The sequence below is a fragment of the Sander vitreus genome, chromosome 2, assembly GCF_031162955.1.
Source record: "Sander vitreus isolate 19-12246 chromosome 2, sanVit1, whole genome shotgun sequence".
In the NCBI taxonomy this organism is placed as follows: Eukaryota; Metazoa; Chordata; class Actinopteri; order Perciformes; family Percidae; genus Sander; species Sander vitreus.
The window spans coordinates 12,706,270-12,727,157 of NC_135856.1; the positions used below are offsets into that span (position 1 = coordinate 12,706,270).

General features: G+C 39.0%; 1 protein-coding gene across 2 annotated transcripts; it reads right to left on the reverse strand.

The window, feature by feature from the left end:
• Positions 1-339: 339 nt before the first annotated feature.
• cusr (Copper-only SOD repeat protein) lies at positions 340-20,699 on the reverse strand. 2 transcript variants are annotated; one of them, XM_078278645.1, is made up of 10 exons: positions 20,576-20,699; positions 9,274-11,344; positions 8,345-8,444; positions 7,159-7,236; positions 6,274-6,375; positions 5,424-5,556; positions 5,218-5,332; positions 2,436-2,560; positions 1,238-1,321; positions 340-876 (listed from the first exon to the last, which is right to left on the reverse strand). In XM_078278645.1, exons 1-10 carry the CDS (start codon positions 20,607-20,609, stop codon positions 785-787), a joined length of 2,934 nt encoding a protein of 977 aa, XP_078134771.1. In that variant the 5' UTR covers positions 20,610-20,699; the 3' UTR covers positions 340-784. The 2 variants fall into 2 exon arrangements, with proteins under 2 accessions (XP_078134771.1, XP_078134760.1); XM_078278634.1 differs by lacking the exon at positions 20,576-20,699 and adding an exon at positions 13,347-13,663.
• Between the last annotated feature and the right edge of the window lie 189 nt (positions 20,700-20,888).

Sequence of the window (20,888 nt, forward strand, 5' to 3'; positions counted from 1 at the left end):
CAGAGGGATCCAGACTCGCCTCCTTTTCTGTTATTGTACAGTACAATAACACATAGCCTAATCTAAATGCCGCTACCATTATAATCCATGTAGCCTACTGGCACTACAAATGGGAGTCTAGAATGACACTAATGCACTTCACTGCGCGGCCCTTAAAACTATAGTACTAGGTTAATGTTACATGATACCATGAATAACTGATATTATTTAATCGCTGGGTAAAATAAATATCAAGTCAGTTTATAAAAGTAGGCTAACTGAAACTTAAAATGCATCGCAGTTTATTGTACTGCTGAAGCACCACATTCAAAATCACAGATTATTGGCACAAGGCATACAAACATTTTTATATTTTAATCACAGTTTTCCAGATATTTACACACAGATTTTTCCATGAATATATCTTATTTACATAAACATACTAATATTACCGTTTTAATGCATACATTGAAGGAACTGACAGATTACATTTCACTAAAATTGTACATATATTGTTATTATTTCACATGATAAATGATTGATTGATTGATTGATTGATACATAAAGAAAAGTAAAAATTAAAAAAATATGAGCATTTCTATAAAGGCTACACTGAACAGTTATAATGAAAATATTGTTGCCTAAAATGATTACTACAAAATGTAACTTGCACAAAGAAACAGTTATTATTTGCTTGATAATAAATCAGATTACCATTGTATCATTTGGTGGGATACATTTCATAAACATATTCACAGTTTTACAATATAAGGATCCATGCATCCCTGCTGATGATGTGGCTGAGCTATACAAAAACTGTGGATGGCAGCAGGTAGGTGGCAGCAAACATCAAGCAAAGAAGGAAGGTTCCTGGCATCAGCAGCAGACCTGCACTTCCTGAAGGCATCACATCAGAAAGGTCACCACAGGTTATTCTTTATTTGTTTAGCCTTGTTATCATTACATAAGGAATGGAACTCAGTTAAAAGAGAACTATGACTAAGTGTATGCTACGTTTGTACTCCAAGATCATCTTATTAAAATGAAGCAAATACACTCCTGTAGCTATCCAATTGAAAACAAATGCTGCCTTCAGGTGCTCATCAAAAAATCATAAACCGAATCAGACAAGAGGTTTGCTTAGAAGTAATGCATCAATGTACTAAGGATGATCTTTGAAAACATGGCATTTGGTATGCACATTTCTTTTCTATGTTATTAGCCTTATGTTGCTGCTATGATTATGGAGCGCACTTACTTGTTGTACATTTGTCAGACTCTCTGAACATGCCCATCTTCTTGCTGGTTTTGACAGACTGCAGAAGTTCAGTGCTGACATCCCCTTTAAGATACAGACAATGTGGCAATGATTAATTACAAACAGACTGACCGATTACTGATTTGTTATCATTAATGAGCTGAGTCTAAATGTAGTTATGGACTTTCGAATTTTGCATCACTAGGTCAGATGACGATATACCAAATGCTGCAGTGTACTTTAAATGTTTCAGAAATAACAAATACCATAGCCTACTACTATTACATAGCAAGTTTTCCTTTCAGTTGGTTGTCAAGTATGTGTGATTTTTTTGCACATACTTATGCTTCAGACAAAGATCACTGTCTGCTAATTGTATTAATTTTCTAATTAATGAATTAATTAATATTCTCTCAAGCACAGAAAATGATATCATCACCACACACATCTCAAATTCTCATGTGTGCTTCTTCCTGCTGTACTATTATACTTAATATCATGGTAAAGGAAGCCTTCTCTCAATAATGGCAATAGTAAACTCTCCACCTTGTGGGAGACTTGTGAGGGCATAAATGCCTGTCCTGTGCTATACTGTGTGAAACCTCTGTACAGATACTTCTCTGTTCCGCCGTGGGACAGTGTAAGGGACAGAAAATGAGACACACAGACACTCAACTCCAGCATCAGGTTACTGAGCAATTTTTCAGGTTTTCTAAAGATTTTTCAATGCCTGTAATTGTTCATTGTCCTCCTGATGAACACAGTACTGGGCACACAGCTTGCCCAGATAGGCCCTAGAAGCCTGAAGTAGCTGAATATTTATAGGCTTATAGATGCTGTCTATGCAACCCCATAGATTGCGATTATATCTCACACACAAAAACTTTTGTGAATGCAGAGCCTAACAGCCCTGGCCATAATGTAGGCCAGGCCCTTTGCTGTATGCTGCTAATCTGTTTCTCCTGTTTTTTCCCCCAAATCATCTTTATCGTCTCTTTACTTATTTAAAAAATTCCAACTAGAGACCATCTTGTGATGGGGTCACACCAGCCAAGGGCATAAAGTGCTGGTACTTTCTACCCCTGTACTTCAAGTGCCCTTGCTTTTGGTGTTATGTGTTGAAAGCTAATACAATGTTAATGTTTAGCTAATACTGTTATGTTTATAGGGGAACATCATTTTTTAGAGGGCTTCTTACCAGATACCATAAAGTCGACTTGCTGACATACTCCAGCAACTGCAGACCTGGGAGAGGTGGACAGGATGGTGACTCTCGCTGTCTCCAACTGCAGGACATCTGCAACCCTCTTACGGAAGTCATATCTAGGCAAAAAGAAATAAAATATCGACTTTGTAATATAATGATTACCAGAAGATACTAGTATAAACATTTTATTCAGTGTATTTCCTCGTATCCAATCCAGATATTAAACAACGGTGCAATGAACTTCAGAGATTGTAATGATTTCTCAGTAACACTTTATGATGATCATGTTTGAGGGATGTATCATAAATTCCTGTTGCTCAAGATTAAGAAATGATCAAGTCACCTTGAGTTTATGTGGATAGTAAACGCTGAATTGATCATCCATTCATGAATGTTAACTTGTGCCAAACTAGCTGGAATCCCATTAAAGGGCATTTGATCAGCATTTGATTTGTAGTTTACAACCAGAAGTGACCAAAATTTAACAAAAAGGAAGGAATATGAAATATTTTATGAAGAGTTATTTATCTTGAAAGGGATGGTTCTAATGACAACAAACAATGGGTTGAGTCAGATCAAAGTTAGACCACCCCTATTATGTATTTAAGTGCTGCATACTGGAGCTCAGCCCAAAACACAGCTGAGTTTGCAGACATTCAGCTCCAACAGTGACCTAGAAAACTACTGCACATGTCTACAAAAACACACTACACTTCTTTTTTTTTCCCCACCGCAGATGACCAATGACTTTAGGTTCTGCTCAGGGCAATTATTGAAAATTTGCCAAAAGATTCTGCTGAAAGGGTATTATTCACAAACTCACAAAAATTTGCACACATGTCACAACTGGTGAAAATTGCAAAGATTAAAAAAAATTACACATCCACTACTAGGTGGTGCTATTGCAGAAAAAAGCATTTGGCCCTATAACTCCCAAACCGTACATCTCACATTCAAAAACCATATGTTTTCGCGTTCCCTGGATCCAGCTGAATCTCCTTATATAGGCCACGCCCATTTCTGCCTAGACTTTTATGCGTGAAAAATCGCGATTTATCGAAAACCTACTTTGCCGAACTCCTCCTAGAACGTGCGACCGATCTGCACGAAACTTGGCAGGTAGCATCTCCAGACGGACCTGACAAAAAGTTATCCAAAGAATTTTTATAGGATAAAAATTGCATATATTACGCACCAACAAATTTGTGTAGCTAAGTATGCAAACACCAACTTTGCCATATCTCGATAAAAATAATTGCTATCAACGCAAAAGTTAAGATTCTTGTTTGCCATGACCCTCTGGAGATGCCCCACATATTTTACGAAAATTGGCCACTAGGGGGCACTACAAGTACATAAAGTTTATAGCTCATGAACGGCTCATCCAATTTTTACAAAATTTGATGGGTACCATCTAGGCATTTTTCATGTGTTTTACATTCTTTCGAACTCGTTCTAGGCCGTGATTTCAATCTTCTTGAATCTTTGCAGGTAGTATCTGTTGACCCTCATGACGAAACGTTATCCAGAGAATTTTGATAGTTGAAAAAAATGCTCAAGTTACAGCAACTTCCTGTCTAAACAGGAAGTTGCTGTAACTTGCAGCTTGCAACTTCCTGTCTAAACAGGAAGTTGCGTTATCTTGGCAACAATTATTCCGATTGCCCCGAAACTTGACAAGGTTGTTCGTTATGGCCGGTTTAACATCTGTGCCAAACTTGGCATCAATCGGCCATTAGATGGCGCTGTTTTAATTTTATTTAATTAATCAGCAAAATATTGATATATGGGAAACTTACTCTGTCTAACTACTCCTGGGGCGTGAATCCGATTGGCACGAAAACTGGCATATAGACTCAGAGGACCCTTGTGACAAAAAGTTATCAAAAGAATTTAATAGCTAAGACAATGCACAAGTTACAGAGGACCAACTTCCTGTAGGTGGGTGTCGAAACAGGAACGGTTGTATCTTGCACATGGATATTCCGATGGACACAAAACTTAAGACAGTTGTTCCTCATGTGCCAATGAGGCTGTGTGCCAAATATGGCGTCAATCGGCCTTTAGATGGTGCTGTTTTCATTTTTTTAATTAATTAGCAAATTCGCTTTGAGTGAAACCTACTTTTTTTTAACTCCTCCTAGAGCGTGAGTCCCATCTGCACAAAAATGTACATGTAGACTCGGTGGACCCTCATGACAAAAAGTTATCAAAAGAATTTTGATAGCTAACACAATGCGCAAGTTACAGAGGACCAACTTCCTGTAGGGGGCTGTTGAAACAGGAAGTTGCGTATCTTACCACAATTTACTCCGATTGACACCAAACATGACACAGTTGTTCAGCATAGGGGCTTGAGCATCCATGCCAAATTTAGAGAGAATCGGCAATTAGGTGACGCTGTTAGAATTTTGGTTATTAATTATTCACATCGCGATATATGGGAAACATACTTTGTCTAACTCCTCCTGGGCCGTGAGTCCAATCTGCACGAAAACTTGGATACAGACTCGGTGGACACTCGTGACTAAAAGTTATCAAAAGAATTTTGAAAGCTAAAACAATGCACAAGTTATAGAGGAACAACTTCCTGTAGGTGGCTGTTAAAACATGAACGGTTGTATCTTGGCAAAAGTTATTCCGATTTACATGAAACTTAGAATGTGTGGTCTACATGTGATGTTGCGTCTGCCAGTACCCCCTGGGAAAGGAGCGAGGGCCCGTCATCGCTGCTTGCAGCTTTAATAATATGATTATATTTTATTACACTCACCTGCTGAAGTTAGTCACGGTGGGAAAGGTCTGCACTGCTGAAGGGGATTCTGGGAGGATGTCGGCACATGCGAGGATGCTGTCGCCATTCTTCAGCTGTACAGATCTGTGGACCACTACAAACACAGATAACATGTTCTATTGAAACCTTTAATTCTCATCACTACTAAATTACACTTAAAAAATATATATATTTCAGTGTGGTACCTGTGTTGTCTCCAGAGAGCTGGATGTTGCTGTCAGTGAAGAGCTGTCCCTGAGTCAGGCTGACTGGGCCTTGTCTTGCGGACACCTCTCCCACCACACAGCTCAGCTGGTTTAATAGTGAACAGCTGGAGCTCTGAAGGGGGAACAGAAAGAAGGAAGTGGATTACACATTAACAACAAAAGTGCAATTTTTGGCACCATTGCATGCTATTTAATAAGTAATGTTTCCTTCTCTGCACTGCTTGAAAGTTTTGTTCCACACATAATATGCAAAGGACTTACAACGAGTGCTTGATTTAGGTGAATACAAATGTCCTTGTAACATCTCCAGGCATTGATTATTAACAAAAAACATTTGCATTGGAAATGTTCAATTTCATTTCTAAACCATAAATACAATTAAAAAAGCCCTACTTGCAAAAGTCTAACTAATTTCACAAATTACTATAGAGTCTATAATTAAGAGTAAAAACATTTGATTATGATGTCATACAAGTTTTTTTATAAAACTGGGAGGAAATACATTACTTTCCAGAGATTGAACAAAGTTACATGATTGGCCAGATAAAAGTAACCTAAGACAAGACAGAAATGTCCTTCTATTTCCTTCTATGCCATGTACAAATCTACATACAAATTAAATATTTGAATTACCTAATATAAGCAAACAGGTCTGCAATAAAGCTCTGCATAAAATCTGAATTGAAATGATAGAATTAAAATGCCCTAAAAAGTTCAGAATACTAAACCACTTAGCATCTTCAATAGTGTAAGTACTAGTACAGTTGGCTCAGCCTTCCAGAGCAGTTCACTTTGAGAATTAGGAGAATAAGAGATAGGCTGGTCTCACCATTGATGTCATGTTGAAGGGATTGAATGTGCTTCCCACACCGCTGCACTGGCGGGTGTCGGTGACCCGGTTGCTTGTGATGAACATGGATGCCACACTTGTCTGAGGGGGGGAGTGTAATACAAGTGTGAGTGTGTGCACATATTTACGAGACACATTGAAACCACCTGAGTCTATGTGGTTTCAATGTGTCTTGTAAATCCAGAGAGAATCATACACAAATTAACAATGAACACATGATTTAGACACATTTACAATCTCTTCCTGATCCTGCTGCATTCAAAGACAATTTCTCTGGATTCAAATTCTGAGTTAAAGTAAAACTTAACACTGTTGCTTTCATAATCATTTTGTGTGTGTGTGTGTGTGTGTGTGTGTGTGTGTGTGTGTGTGTGTGTGTGTGTGTGTGTTGCAAGTGTTTCCTCCCTTTCAGGTACAAGCCTAGAAATGTGCTTCTACGTGGCAGCGCTTGTGAGTGTTACATTTATCCCATTTCTAACGCAGTGTTTCTACGTGGCATTGGATGTGAATGTTCTTTGTTGTTTTTATTGGTGAAATAAAGTAACAAAAACAAATATGTATGACATACTGTTATTACATAGAACAAGATAGACATACAGACCAAATGAATAATGGAACAAAGCAAAATAAAAAGTATGTGTGGGTGTGGGCATGTAAGTGTAAATATACGTGTCAAGGGTGAGATATATATATATATATATATATATATATTTATATACATATCATATATCTATATACATATCATATATATATATACATATCATATATATATATCTATATATAGATATATATATATATATAGATAGATATATATCTATATATATATTAATGCTATTAATTGGCCTTTTACATGACCGTACTTACAGTTTGTCCTGTCGATGATTGAAGGGTCACCTCCAGTGTGATATCACTGCTACTCCCATCAGGAAATATCTGCTGGCGCTGGGAGAAAGAACATTCAACATTTAATATAAGTAGACAGAGAGATGGAATGAACGTGCACTGTCAAACTCTCATAATAAATAGTTCCACCAGAACTGGGTGCTTGTTTTGCTGAAATATAAAGGCAGTTAAAATGGGTGGGGATTTAGCATTGTAACCTGTTAAGTCATTGTTACACTCAATCTGTGACTATCAGTTAAATCTGCCTTACCAAATTAAGTGACAATGTTTATTCCCCACACTATGCTTGATGATAGCCTCTTAAGAGATACAGTATTCCAAGCTCTTATCCAAAGATGTTGTGCAGAGCTCAGTATGGGGCCTCTGGAGGGAGGCTGACAGAGACAGCTGTTCCCTTGGGGAGGGTCCTAGTTCAGGGGGCCTGTAGGTTTCACTAGCCAGCAAAGAAATGCTAAGCTAAGCTAAAGATCCCGCCCCTGCTTCCCATGGCTCTTGATGCAACCCGCCACGGGCATAATTAATTCACTGTCTGTCCAGTACAGCAGAAATACTTGTCATGTTTTTGTGGCAGCTTGGATCCTAATAAGTTAGCAGGAGAGTAACCTTGTATGTGTTCTGTGGCTGTCAGAGACAACCACAAGACACAAGAGATTCTGATTCGTACAATTTGCTGCTGTCATGTGGAAATCTCAAAACTTAGTTTCTGGTGATGGGCTGGGCTGGGTGATTTTCACGTTTGTGATATCTGACCTTATTAATTGAGGATTTAATGATTTGTGAATCACAAACCCTCTGAAGAAGCAAGGGAAGTCAAGCCTTGTAAGCAGAGACAGAAATGCAGCTTTTTTTTTTTTTTTTTATAAATGTATGGCTTAGTTTAGCAACCTGAAATTTGGCAAAAGAAATTGGGCAGTTAAGTCAAGATTACTGCAATTACTGGTCTGAGCCACCCATCATGCAATGCAAACTATCTTTTTTAAAGGGGAACTCCACCAATTTTACACATCAAAGTACCCTTTGACCCACCCTGAAAATTGTATGTGTTGAACAAAATAGACAGATTAGCACAAATACTGATGTAGAAACTGCATACAGGCTAAGTATAATAAATTGGCATTTAGTGGAAAAGACTGTTGTTGGTTTTTACCAGTTTGATTATCCCAGTCACTGTGCTGTTGAAAACAGCCTTGGCAAGGATCCATTGTCCATCTGTATCTCTGCCAGCTAAGACGTCTGCACACTGCATTCTGTACAGAAAACACACACACACACACATGCACAGAAAGACACAAAAACACAAGGTGAGTAAAACCAAATCCCGCAGTTAAAGGAGAATTTCGGCCAATTTTTACGTTAATCTTGATCGCTATAGCTACGCGAGTACTTTCGATAGAAAAAGCTAAGGTCCCTTTTCATGTGGCACAGACATATTAATTGCATTTTGTGTCTGTTAAGAGGCACAAAGGCACTCTAAAACTTGCCCCGACCACTGCCGTTTTAGCTCAGGGAACGCTTGTAGTATGTAGCTGCAGCTTCTCCGTGTTACCTGCACTGATTCAGGTCGGGGTTTTTTCTATTGAAAGTACTCGCGTAGCTATAGCGATCAAGAAAAAAATTGGCCGGAATTCTCCTTTAACCTTTAGAATGTTGTTATTCACAATATTTTGCTGAGTCATTCTCAATGAAGGAGGAAGATATTCTGTGTGTTATGATACAAAGCATGAGGAAGACTTCTATGACATCCTGTATTTACCCTCAATGGATTGGCAGTCTGTCACTGTGCCACAGGTCAACTCAGGGTGGTGAGGCTTAGATGTCTGTGATCAGTGACTACTCAAACTTTACAGCTGCTAGAATTGATGCCATTTTCTGTATGCTGTATCTGTATTATATATAATGTATATGAAAGGAAAAGAGTATTCACAGTGCTCACCACTTCCTGTTTAGATATTGGAACATGTGGTACATCTTAGAAGTGAAATATTTCGTCATATCTACTTCTCTTTTCACTTTAACCCTCTGTTGTTTTCTTTCTCTCTAATAAGAACAAACACATAGATTCACACAGAGTCTCACCTTGATCCGTTAGAGTAGTGAATCACCAGCGACCTTCCAACTATGCTGTAGGGTCCAGTTAATGGCATGTCAGGGTCCATGTATGCAGCTTGAGTCTGGTTGAGGCCATTCAGTTTCCCAAACTTCCCGCTGATGTCCCCAATCTCATATTGATCCACTGTGCCAACTCCAGGTGCGGGGCTGTTTGATACGTTCCAGGCAAACGGGTTAAAGTGGCCCTGGATGTTTGTGTTGGAGCAGGGCTCTGCACTGCCAGGTTTGATGGGCAGTGCGTGAATATGGTAACCCCCAGCTAAGGACTTCAGGTTAATCAGGGATACGTTTATAGTTGTGGGGCCTTGTGGGACAGACTGGGAGAACCGGACCTGTCCGCCAGGCGTCTGAAAGCCAAACCAGGTACCTAAGTTAGCTTTGGGGATCCGCACCATTGTGATGTTAGCACAAGCAATCCTTGGCCCTCCTCTATTTGCTTGATGGATAACCACAGAACGACCGATAATGCCTGAGTCTGACAACCAGGAAGTGACATCAGTGAAAAGGGTTTTTGCTTCCACTCCGCCCACTCTGGTGCCAAGGTTGATGGTGCTGTGTTTGCTGGAGAGGTCTCCCACCTCGCAGGATAAGGGACTGGTGGGGCTACAGAGGAGGGCATAGCTGCTGTCTCCTGTGTTAATGTTAAAGGGGTTCCAGTGTCCTCCTGTTGTGCTGCAGCGCCTTTCATCATCATCCCTCTCTGAGCTGATGGGGAAGATGTGAACATGCCAGTTGTGGTTTATGGTAGGTGTCGTTGAGGGATTTCCATATGACAGAACTGTGAAGATGGATACGTCAGACACAGGGTTGTTCGTCAGCTGAGTGAACCAGGTCTCACCAACCACAAGGCCCTGAAATCTGGCTCTGGCTACGATCACTTCACCGGGATAGCTGATGCTGGCACAAACATACCTGGCACCATCTGTTTGGTGAATCACAACTGAGCGACCTACGATGCTGTTCTGTCCAAACAGAGGGAGGCTGAAGTCGGTGAACATCATGTCCACCTCGTTTTTACCTGCAAGGGACATATGCTTGCTGCTAAGGTCACCAATTTCATACATGTCGTGGGTTGAACCTGGCACTTTCGGGTATGTTGAGTCGCTCGTGTTGACACCAAATGGATTCCAGTGGCCACCCACGTTATCATTTGAACACCGGCTTGATGCAGGCGACCTGACTGAGGGGACGGGAAAATTGTGAACATGGTAAGGGCCAACTCTGCTCTGTAAGTTAGTCAGGTTCACCATCAACTCTGTCACATCAAATGGGGAAGCCTGGCGGAAGATAAAGTATCCCTTGATCCCTCTCATATTGACAACAGCGCTCACCTGTTTCTCTGGCACATTATAAATCTGCGCACAACGGTAACTTGACCCCATGCGGAAGAGAAGAAAGCGATTGTTGATGTTGAAGCTTGTCAGGTCCAGACGGGATTTCTCAGGCTGTAAAGGGGTTCCGACTTTTACGACACCCAGATTGGTCAAAGCTGAGGGATCTAAGCTTCCAAGAAGAACACTACAGCTTGCAGCAGTGCTGGTTGATCCAAAGAGAGTGATATTGGTTTGTGAGGCATTGACTTGACCGATTGTTTCTAAGTCTGCAAGCAGCCTGGGATTAGTCTGTCCTCTATTTAAGCGCATGTACACATTACCCGCAATGGGTCCATAGAACCTGGCCAGAAAAGTCATGAGTGTTTGACCTTGACTTACAACCGTGCATACTTTAGTGCCGTTACATGTCTGCAAAGTCAGCGAGAAGTCATCCAGGTTTAAGCTGTTTGCCAAGTTGATGGTAAAGTTTGACGAAGGATCAGCTGTGAAGGTGAACACGCTAGGGCCGATATTTGCTTCAGAACAGGGCTGAGCATAATGGCCATACATGACAGGGAACTCGCTAATGTAGAAGTTAAGTGAACCACAGGATCCAGCGCCAGAAACATTGATAGTGGCCACCTGGGAGGTGGAGTTAAAGTGCACCTGTCCTGTGACACCTCCCATGTTTAGAGGTGCCAGGTACTGAACACAGGAAATGGAATCTGAAAAGGATGACAAGAAGAAGGTGATGGTGGTATTCTGGGTTCCTACACTTGTTAATGCACAACCCTGCTCAACAAAGAGAATGCTGATGTTGGATGACCCTGCAAAACCCTGACCCACGTTTTTGAACGTTCAATTGACAATGTTTAAAGAATGACCCAATAGTAATAGTAGTTTTTTTAAAGTTAATGTTAGTGAAAAATTCTCATCATGGATCAAAAAAGCCAAAATTAAAAATGCCCCCAGGGATGTTGCAAGGCATAAAATGATACTCTGCTTGGAATAATTATTTGTGTCTAATATGCTTAAACCTTCTTAAAATGAAATGCAATCCTTCTTGCTGATTACAAAAAATCCAGAATAAAAAAAAATACTGTTAATTTCAAAAGTTTAACTGATGGACACAAGATTCGCATCATTACCATCCATTAACCTCCATCTAATTAATATTTTTGCCACAGTGACGGCGACATTTAGGTCGCTGACAGCAAGAAAATATGTGTGCTTGCTGCTGAAAATTTGCATTTGAGACATTTGACATATAGTTGAAATAATGTGGCAGTTGAAGTGGCATAATGTCAGGCACACAAGTAACTTTCGGCCTAGTTTTTGGACTAGTTAATACTAGTAATTAGTTACATTAACTAATTTAATAGTATTAAATAATTAATTAATTAAATGCAGTGAAAAATATTTTTAGTAAACTGAAACTAAATAAAAGTTTTTTAAATTTTTTATTAAAAATGTAACTTAACTTAAACAACATTGCCTGGTTAAAAAAAACTAATAGTAACAGAAAAATGTAAAATCACAAAATTAGTCACCTAGATTATGCTGCTTGGTAGGTGGCACAATAGTCACCATAAAGTGGTTAAATGCACCGTTTAGTTTCTATTCTCAGTTAGATGTTCTATATAGCGGCCACTTTCATTTCTTTAATGTATTATGCCTGTATGCATGAAGTGAAAGTTGAAGTGGAAAAACTTTCTTAATGTGACTAGAGTCTTGGTCTGAAACCATTGTCATTAGCTCTGTTTGGATTGTCATTTGAATTATATTTTAAAGAGATTGTCATGATGATACAATGCATGTTTTTATAAGTTTGCAGTGGTTTAAAAGCAAACAATTTGACTTTTAACTGATGTGATGTGTAAGCTTTACGTTGTAAATGTTAGAAACCTTGTTTATAGCAGACTATATCAACTTCAAAACAACCATGACCCTGTTTTGATAGGCTATCAAACGGATCAAACCCCATTCTGAAAGTAGAGCCTGAGGAGACATTGTACTGTAACCGTACAATCTCAAGTCATGGACACAGGCTTGGTGTAAGTCAAGTTTAGAATGTTTGACAGCTAGTTAATATGGCTATCTGGTCAATCTTCATGTCTTGAATACTATCCTGTGATAAACCTCAGATTCTCTGTGTAAAACAAAACAGAAGCTAAGGATTCCTTGCGTAGTATTTATTCCTGTGAACTACAAATGATCAATAGAAATAGTAGTGCAGGTTGTCCAAAATGTGCAAGAAAATGGATTGGTTATTGTGAATTTCCACATTAAATCAGCAAATTATCCATACTTAGGATTTACTGTACTTATAGTTGTAGAGTACTTACTAACATCACATGTTTCTAATTTGATCAATTAGATTGGTTCAAGCCTTTCAACATCATGGTGGGATGCACGAAGGGAGTTGCAACCTACTAAGGTTTCATCAATAAAACTGAGCTGCTGACGTGACGATTGGTCTCAAAACAAGTTAAACATTAGAAAGAAAGATAAATCTTTGGCACTGTGCCACTGCATAAAAGAGAGCCTGCAGGCTTTTCCTTCCAACTGAGAAAATGAGTAACTAACAACATCAACCAGAGCAAAAGAAACTAATCAGAAATGGCAGAAAACCCACAGACTCTCTGTCACCCATGGCACATGGTTTGAAACCCTATGAAAGTCCATGGTGCACTTTATGTAAAGGTAAAAGATTGTAAAAATACTCACCAAGTAAAGAAAGCAGCAGGGCAGCTGTCAGAAGGCACATGATGGCAAATGTGTAAAAGACACACAGCAAAGCGAAAAGGTCTATTTAGAATTAAAGGGAAATGATTTTTCAAAAAATGTCACTGAAGTCCTGCAGATCCTTAATGAAGGTGTAGGTAATAAGAAAAAACAGCTCAGTTACAACATAAGAAGTTCAATGGCAGCAACACAAGGATGAATTGTGTGTGGTTAAGTGTCTTATCCAAAAGTGTGTCATGTGTGTGCAGCCTGTGTTGTGTTTCTGTTATACAGCTGCTCTCTTTCTGTGTCATCCTGTGATTGGTTAACAGGGCGACAGTGTCTCATGTATGAAGGCAGGGGAGGGAGGAAAGATATTTGGCAGCCCCAGTGGAGGTGGCCCGTTCCCACTCAGCTCATGGCAAAGTATATACAAGAGAAAAAGCACTTGTTGATCATAGTGTTCTGTTTGGCTGAATCAGTTCAAAATGCAAAGGAAACATTTAGTGGTTGTTCACAGAGCAAACATTATAACCCATTTAATAAAGTAATATAGACATATTTAGGTGATAGATTGTGTGTCTAATTAGTATTTTGGAGGGCTTGGAGAAAAGTCTATTTTCTCAGTTGTTTGAATTCAAAGTGACCTGATCCTCAGAGCACATTTGTTAGTTGGTATTGTGCTTTGTAAGATACCATTTCACTTAAATACTTAATACTGTAGTCTACAGTATACTGTAATAGCTGGCTTAAAGTACCTAACTGCACCCAAATGTTTTAAAAACAGGCACACAATGATGAAATTGAATAGCAACAATCTATAGTCAAAGACATAGAAACAATATTAAATAAATAATGAATAGATACAAACAAAATGTGAAAAAAATAAATATACTGATTAACAATAAATAACAGCAGCCAGCCAAAATGAAATTATAGAGCTAAACATATAGGATACATATGGCCAGACTTGATGGGAATAAAAATAAATAAGGTGCCCAAAATCAAACTTGTAGCCTCAGAGTTTTTCCGCTGGTTGCTGAGCTTCCATTTTACAACCCTGTTTCTGTTTCTTCCTATTTCCGCTAACAGAATATGCCTCAGTTCTTGTGACAGGGTTGAGGGGGAAAAAAATAGTAACTTGTTCTAAGAATAGCAACCCAATGGCCCATCATTGTGGGCTATTTTGGGTAGGCCACACAGCTATTTATACGTATTGGAGGACCTGTGTAGTGGGTCAGGTCCTTCACTTGGCTTGTTTAAATCACTGATTGCGGCAGGAGCTGGAATTGTGATGTGATCATGTATGAACGGGTTTACCATGTTCACGCACGCATGCAGACAATAGACAGAGACAGCAAAAGACTGCGGCATATTGAAACAGAGCAGAAACATTACAGTAGTAGACTGTTTTGTTAATGGTGATCCAGGAAAGCTTTAATGTTTCAATGTGTATGGGAAAAATATTTCTTTAATTAAGTGACTTTGAGAGTATAATTATACATTACATGTACTTAGGTGAGGCTTTTATCCAAAGCAAATTACAATAAGTGGATTCAACCATGAAGACACCACCCAACAAATAGCAAGAATCAGGCAAGTACATAAAATTCATCAAATAAGCAAAAAAAACTGCTACATTTTTGAAAAAAAGAGACAGAGAAAGGTAGCTGCAGTCGCAGATGCAGCAGATAATGTGTAGGGTTTCTGATGTCAGTGGGGAGTTTGTTTCACCATTGTGGAGTCAGGACAGCAAACAGTCGGGATTTTGTTGACTGGTAACTAGGGGTGTGAATCTTCACTGGTCTCACGATTCGATAACAATTATTCTGTCAACGACTAATAGATTTGATATCACGATGCATCACGATGCGTCACATCCTCAATACTATTGTATATTGCTACACATGGTTTTCATCGACAAATTCAAGCAGTCAGATATATATGAACTCCTTTCTTATTGTATCTGCTCTTAAAGAAGAAACTTCATGAATGTAGTGGAGTCTGAACACAACAGACAAAAGGCAGAAACAAAAAAAGCAGTGAGCGGAAAGTCAACAAGTAAGTCAGTCAGTAGGCAATAATCGATAATTGTCTGTCACTGCATCGATGTAGAATCGTCCAGGTCTGCATTGCGATGCATCGATGCAAAGATTATTTCAATGCCCCTACTGGTAACAGGATGGGGTGTATGGTATGACCATGTTCTGGATGCCACAGCACGATAGGCAATTACTCATGTCTTAAACCAGATTTGAGACACGGATGGAAAATTCAGTCAATATATTGGGAAATAAATGTAACGACATCTTCGACAAAATAATCAATGTCCTTTCAGGTGATAAAAAAGATGAATCCTTTTAAAATCATTTCCTTAACCTTATTTAAAATCTGATTTTTAGAATGTAGCACCATTTTCTTCCAGTCCAGGTCTGAATTAAGGTTATTCTAGAAGCTACAGACTTTGGAACAGAAATAAAGCACATATATCACGGTTATTAATGATCCTTTTACAGCAGAAACTGGTCTGACCAATACCAGTATCCAACAGGAGCCAATGGAAGTAAAGTAAATTCAGATAATACTGAGTTACTGAGAAGCATTAACGCACCAGGAGGGATTTTGATTTTCATTGTATGTTGTGGTGGAAGTTTTCGGTGCAGCAGGTGTAGATGTTTTAAAATAGGAAGGTGAAACAAAAGTTAGGTTTTTGTATTTAACGAATAAGAAAAAGCACACAGTATATATGCATCTCCAGTGAGATAGAAAGACATGCCCCATTTCTAAACATGACTCAACATTTCTTACAATCAAACATAGTCAGACATTCAGGAGCCACTTCACTTCTTCCCCTCTGTAGCACTTTCTACCCCGAGGTTTAGACATCTTTTATCTCATATATATATATATATATATATATATATATATATATATATATATATATATATATATATATATATATATATATATATATATATATATATATATATCGTATATCGTTTATCGTTTATCTCAACTATGTGAGAAGTCTCAACTATCCAGGGAGAAATAACAGATAGTTTAGGGTGACCTTGTAGCCCCTATCTGTTCAGCGTACACATTATGTTCCCAGACTTTGTGGCTCTTACTTTCAACATGTGAGAATAAGAAAAACTCCCTTCCAGTATTGTGAGAGAAACAGTAGAAGAAATTATACAAATAATATAGAAAATCATGCTTAAATGTAAATTTGCCATCACAATGTTTTTAATAAAACAATGACAATAGAGGCATTCTATTCTATTGCATCAAAAACTAAAGCATATTCCTTTGGTGGTAGGAATACCATACTTGTTCAGAAGTTCAGAGTATGACATCAACGCACCACTAGAACTGAGGAGCTGGTTAACTGTATAACAATTCACAGCTGTCTGTGAGATAACTATCTCATTACCACACACATTACAATATTGCACCATTATGCTACTTGCACACTGGTCACTTCATATTTAATATTATACATATTTTATTTTGTTCACAATGACTATTATCCCCCATACTTACTCACACACATTTTTGTCCTGCTACTAGTCACGGAGTGTTGCCAACACATGCACACAAAATACATCACAATGTGTGTAATGATTGGGAATGGTGTGCTATCCGTTTTCTAAGAGATTTGCCGTGCAGTTTTCATGAAATTGGCAAAATAAATGCTGCAAAATTTCCCATAGACTTTAATGGAAAATCTTCGGGAAATTGCTTGACATAGCTCAAAACAACCCCTCTTTGGGGCCATACCGTATCACCATACTTTAATGTAGAAAAATAATTAATAGTTTAAACCAAAGACAAAACTTTGGCCTTTTTTGGGCTGAATAGGCATTCTGATATCAAGCACGGTTTCTACCAAATCACAGTTTATGTATCGTCCAGTTTTAAGACCGTTTCAGATTTTTTCCAATGTGTGTGTATGGGACGGAATGTTGAGCGCTAGAGGGGAAGACAGAGGGTGAAGCTGCAGTACGATTCTCTGAAATTTTTCCAAACAACTTGCTCACTCCCCTGCAGTTTTCACTCTTCATACATCATGGTTGGTCAAAATGTAGGAACATTTGTGCCGGTCGCAGACATGTAACTATGGAATTCACGTGACCTAAACTTTTGGCTCTGTTCATACCAACTGCAGATAGAAACAACAACAAAAAATATCTGGAAGGACACAGACGGGTCCCTGTTTGTTACCTGCTCTGTGTCGCATATATTTGACACCACAAACCACATCAATGTGTTATCGCTCTTGAGATGATAATATTTTTGCCGTTTAGACCCACGGTTTTTGAATTAAAGAACGTACTTCAGAGGTATAATCATCATTAAATGGAAATTTTGACCTGTCAGACATACAGTCTCCCCCTCCCCGCAAATCACTAACACGTACTGCCACAGGAGGAGAAGAAAAGGAGAGGACAAGAAGAGTAGAGGAAGAAAGGAGGAGGAGAGGAGATGAAGAAAGGAGAAGAGGTGTTATTTAATGTCATGATGGACTAACCCAGTGGTTCTCAAACTTTTTTCAATAATGTAACCCTTTTGAATTGTTTCTTTAAGCCAAGTACCCCCTGACCAGCGCTAATCATGTTTGGTAGAAAAAAAAGTCTATATAAAGAGGAAGAATACAGCGCTGTCAGCGATAGATTTACTAAACAACAGCCTTGGACCTGAAAAACATTTAAATGCTGATGAGAAAAGGAGACAAAAACTGTAAAAAAGACAAAAACGTGGAAAAAGATGGTAGAAAGAAGGAAGGAAGGAAGGCAAGAATAGGTCAAAATAGTATCCAAAAACTTCAAAAACACTTGTAAGAGAAACTTGTAAAAAGTAGAAGGAAGGCAGGCAAGATTAGGTCCAAAGAAGGCGACACACATGTCACATTTTTGGTAGGAAAAAAAAAAGTCTACATAAAGAGGAACAATGTTCTGGACTCTCAGCCTTGTAACTATTAAACATGTTAAATATCTCACGTACCCCCTGCAGTCCTCCAACGTATCCCTAGGGGTACACGGACCCCATTTGAGAAACACTGGACTAACCAACTGACTTCTAACTGACTTCAGGCCTCAACACCGACAGCTGTTGGGGGGGGGGAACAGGAAACAGGTCTGTTTTGTAATCAGCTCTAACAGATGTCCATGGCTTTGTACCAAGAAAGAAAAGCATTTGGGAAATAAATGCAGCTTATCACTTAAAAGGCTCCTTCCCAATGGGCAGGATGCTCTATTTGTTATGAACATGAAAAAGTAAAACTTTCATGCGACTAGGGCTGAGACGGTATGGATTTTTTCTTACCGCAGTTGAAAAGCAAGAAATTCTCGCGGTATCGCGGTATACCGTAACCCCCTTACGAGAGTAGCGTAAGTTAGAGCAAGAATGGCAGGGTGCCTTAAGTGAGTGACGTCAGTGCCCGTGTGGTCGCGCAAGGAGAGCGAGCGGTAACGGAGAGTAGAGTATGAGTGCCGCTGAGAGGAAAAGCGAGAGGAAAAAGAGATAGCAAAGTTCGATGTAAAGTGAGTTAAAAGTGAACAATAAAACAACAAGCTAGAGTTTCTCAAGACACGGTGGCTTTATCTATTGTCAATACTGCCGGTGTTCTGTTGATCTATGCTACCTATCGAGATGTGCTACTTAGCGGTTCTGCGCATGCGCACGACCCATAAGCGTGGTCTGATTCCCCGCCCATAAATCTATGCAACCTTGCGGTCGGACATGCGGTCGATACTGTTACGTTTACGTTATAGAAATAACACATTTTACTGTATTTGTGCTAATAATAAATGTTTTAATAGAATATCAAAATATGCTCCTTATCTCCTGACAGTACACATGGAGTGAGTAGTGGTGCAATATATAATGATTCTGTTGGGGGAGCATTATTTGATAGGATATATTTGTCAGAATACGCTACCACTGAAATATTCAATAAAGATATAATGGAGTATCAAAATATTCTCAAATAAACATAAGATGTCAATACTGTTAAGTTATACCTCTATGGGATTCAGCCTGCCTGCACAATTGGAAATGGGAACACATAAGGAAGCACATTTCGATAGGGCAGCGCGACTCGATAGACTCTACTATCGATTTGCGCTACGGTAGCATTATTCGACAAGGCAGCATAGATCGTCAGAACACCGGTAAAGTGAATGGCGCTACCCCCGAAAAACATTGGCTTAAACCTTACAACATATGTTGCAGCCATAGACTGTATAAAAAGATTGCAGCACAGTGTTTCCATTTCAGCTCAAAGTGAGAGTCTTTAGGCAAGGCAAGGCAAGGCAGCTTTATTTGTATAGCACATTTCAGCAACAGGGCAATTCAAAGTGCTTTACATAAAAACGAGCAGTTAAAACGATAAAAAATAAATAAAAATAAAATAAAAAACAGGCAGGACCATGCTTCTTTACCATCTCATCCACCACGGGCCTCGCAGGAACATGTGACTTTGTACTCTTGTTACCCATAACAAGAGTGGAAGTACTTCTCTTTACCTACAATATAGCCGTCGCTATAAGGCTTAGTTTAATCAGGCAAACTTTGCAAAATCCTAAACAGTTCCAACTGTTTTCCTTTAGATTTGATCATAAAATCTATGTCACACCCACGTTGGAGAAATTCTCAGAAATATGTCTGTTATCTATTCAAAAATACCACTAGATAAAAGATGAGAATAAAATTGACAGTGCAGTATAAGAAATGAACAATTATTTAAAGAAAGGCAACATCAAAAAGAAAGGTCTTCAGCCTTAATTTGAAAGAACTGAGAGTTGCGGTGGACCTGCAGTTTTCTGGGAGTTTGTTCCAGATATGTGGAGCATAAAAACTGAGTTTTGCTGTCATTTAGGGCCACAGTTGTTTCTCTCAACTCTGTTGATCCATTCCACAGACAGTAAAATACAAATAAAATAGTTTGCTGACAATAGTTTTGCAGCTGAACAGACAGAGAGCAGAGAGGGCGACTCGGCAGTCCGCTAACTTGTTGCTCTCTCTACCAATATAAGCCACTCTGTTTTAGGCTACGAAACGCACATGCAGGCTGAAATTCAACCATGCTGTTTTAATTGGGATAAAGCTTTAAACAGAAGGAAACTCCGCTAGCTGCTGGGCTAATGTGCAATAGTAAACACTGTAGCTTGTTAAGCTAGTTAATGTGTCTACCTTAGCTGAGAACGGAGAAATGTCTTTGCCTTTCCTACCTTGTGGTAAAATCCATGTAAGACACAATGTCATCAGACACAATCCATGTCATTAGAATCAATGAATCCATGTCATTAGACACAATGTGCACACATGTGCAGGCCAATGTTTTTTTGCGGTGATGACTGTGACGAGCTCAAATCACTTTAGCAACACGTACTGCCAAAGGAGGAGGAGAAGAAAAGGAGAGGACAAGAAGAGTAGAGGAAGAAAGGAGGAGGAGAGAAGATAAAGAAAGGAGAAGAGGTGTTATTTGTCAGCTAACATGATGTCATGAGGGTCTAACTGACCAACTGACTGACTCATAACTGG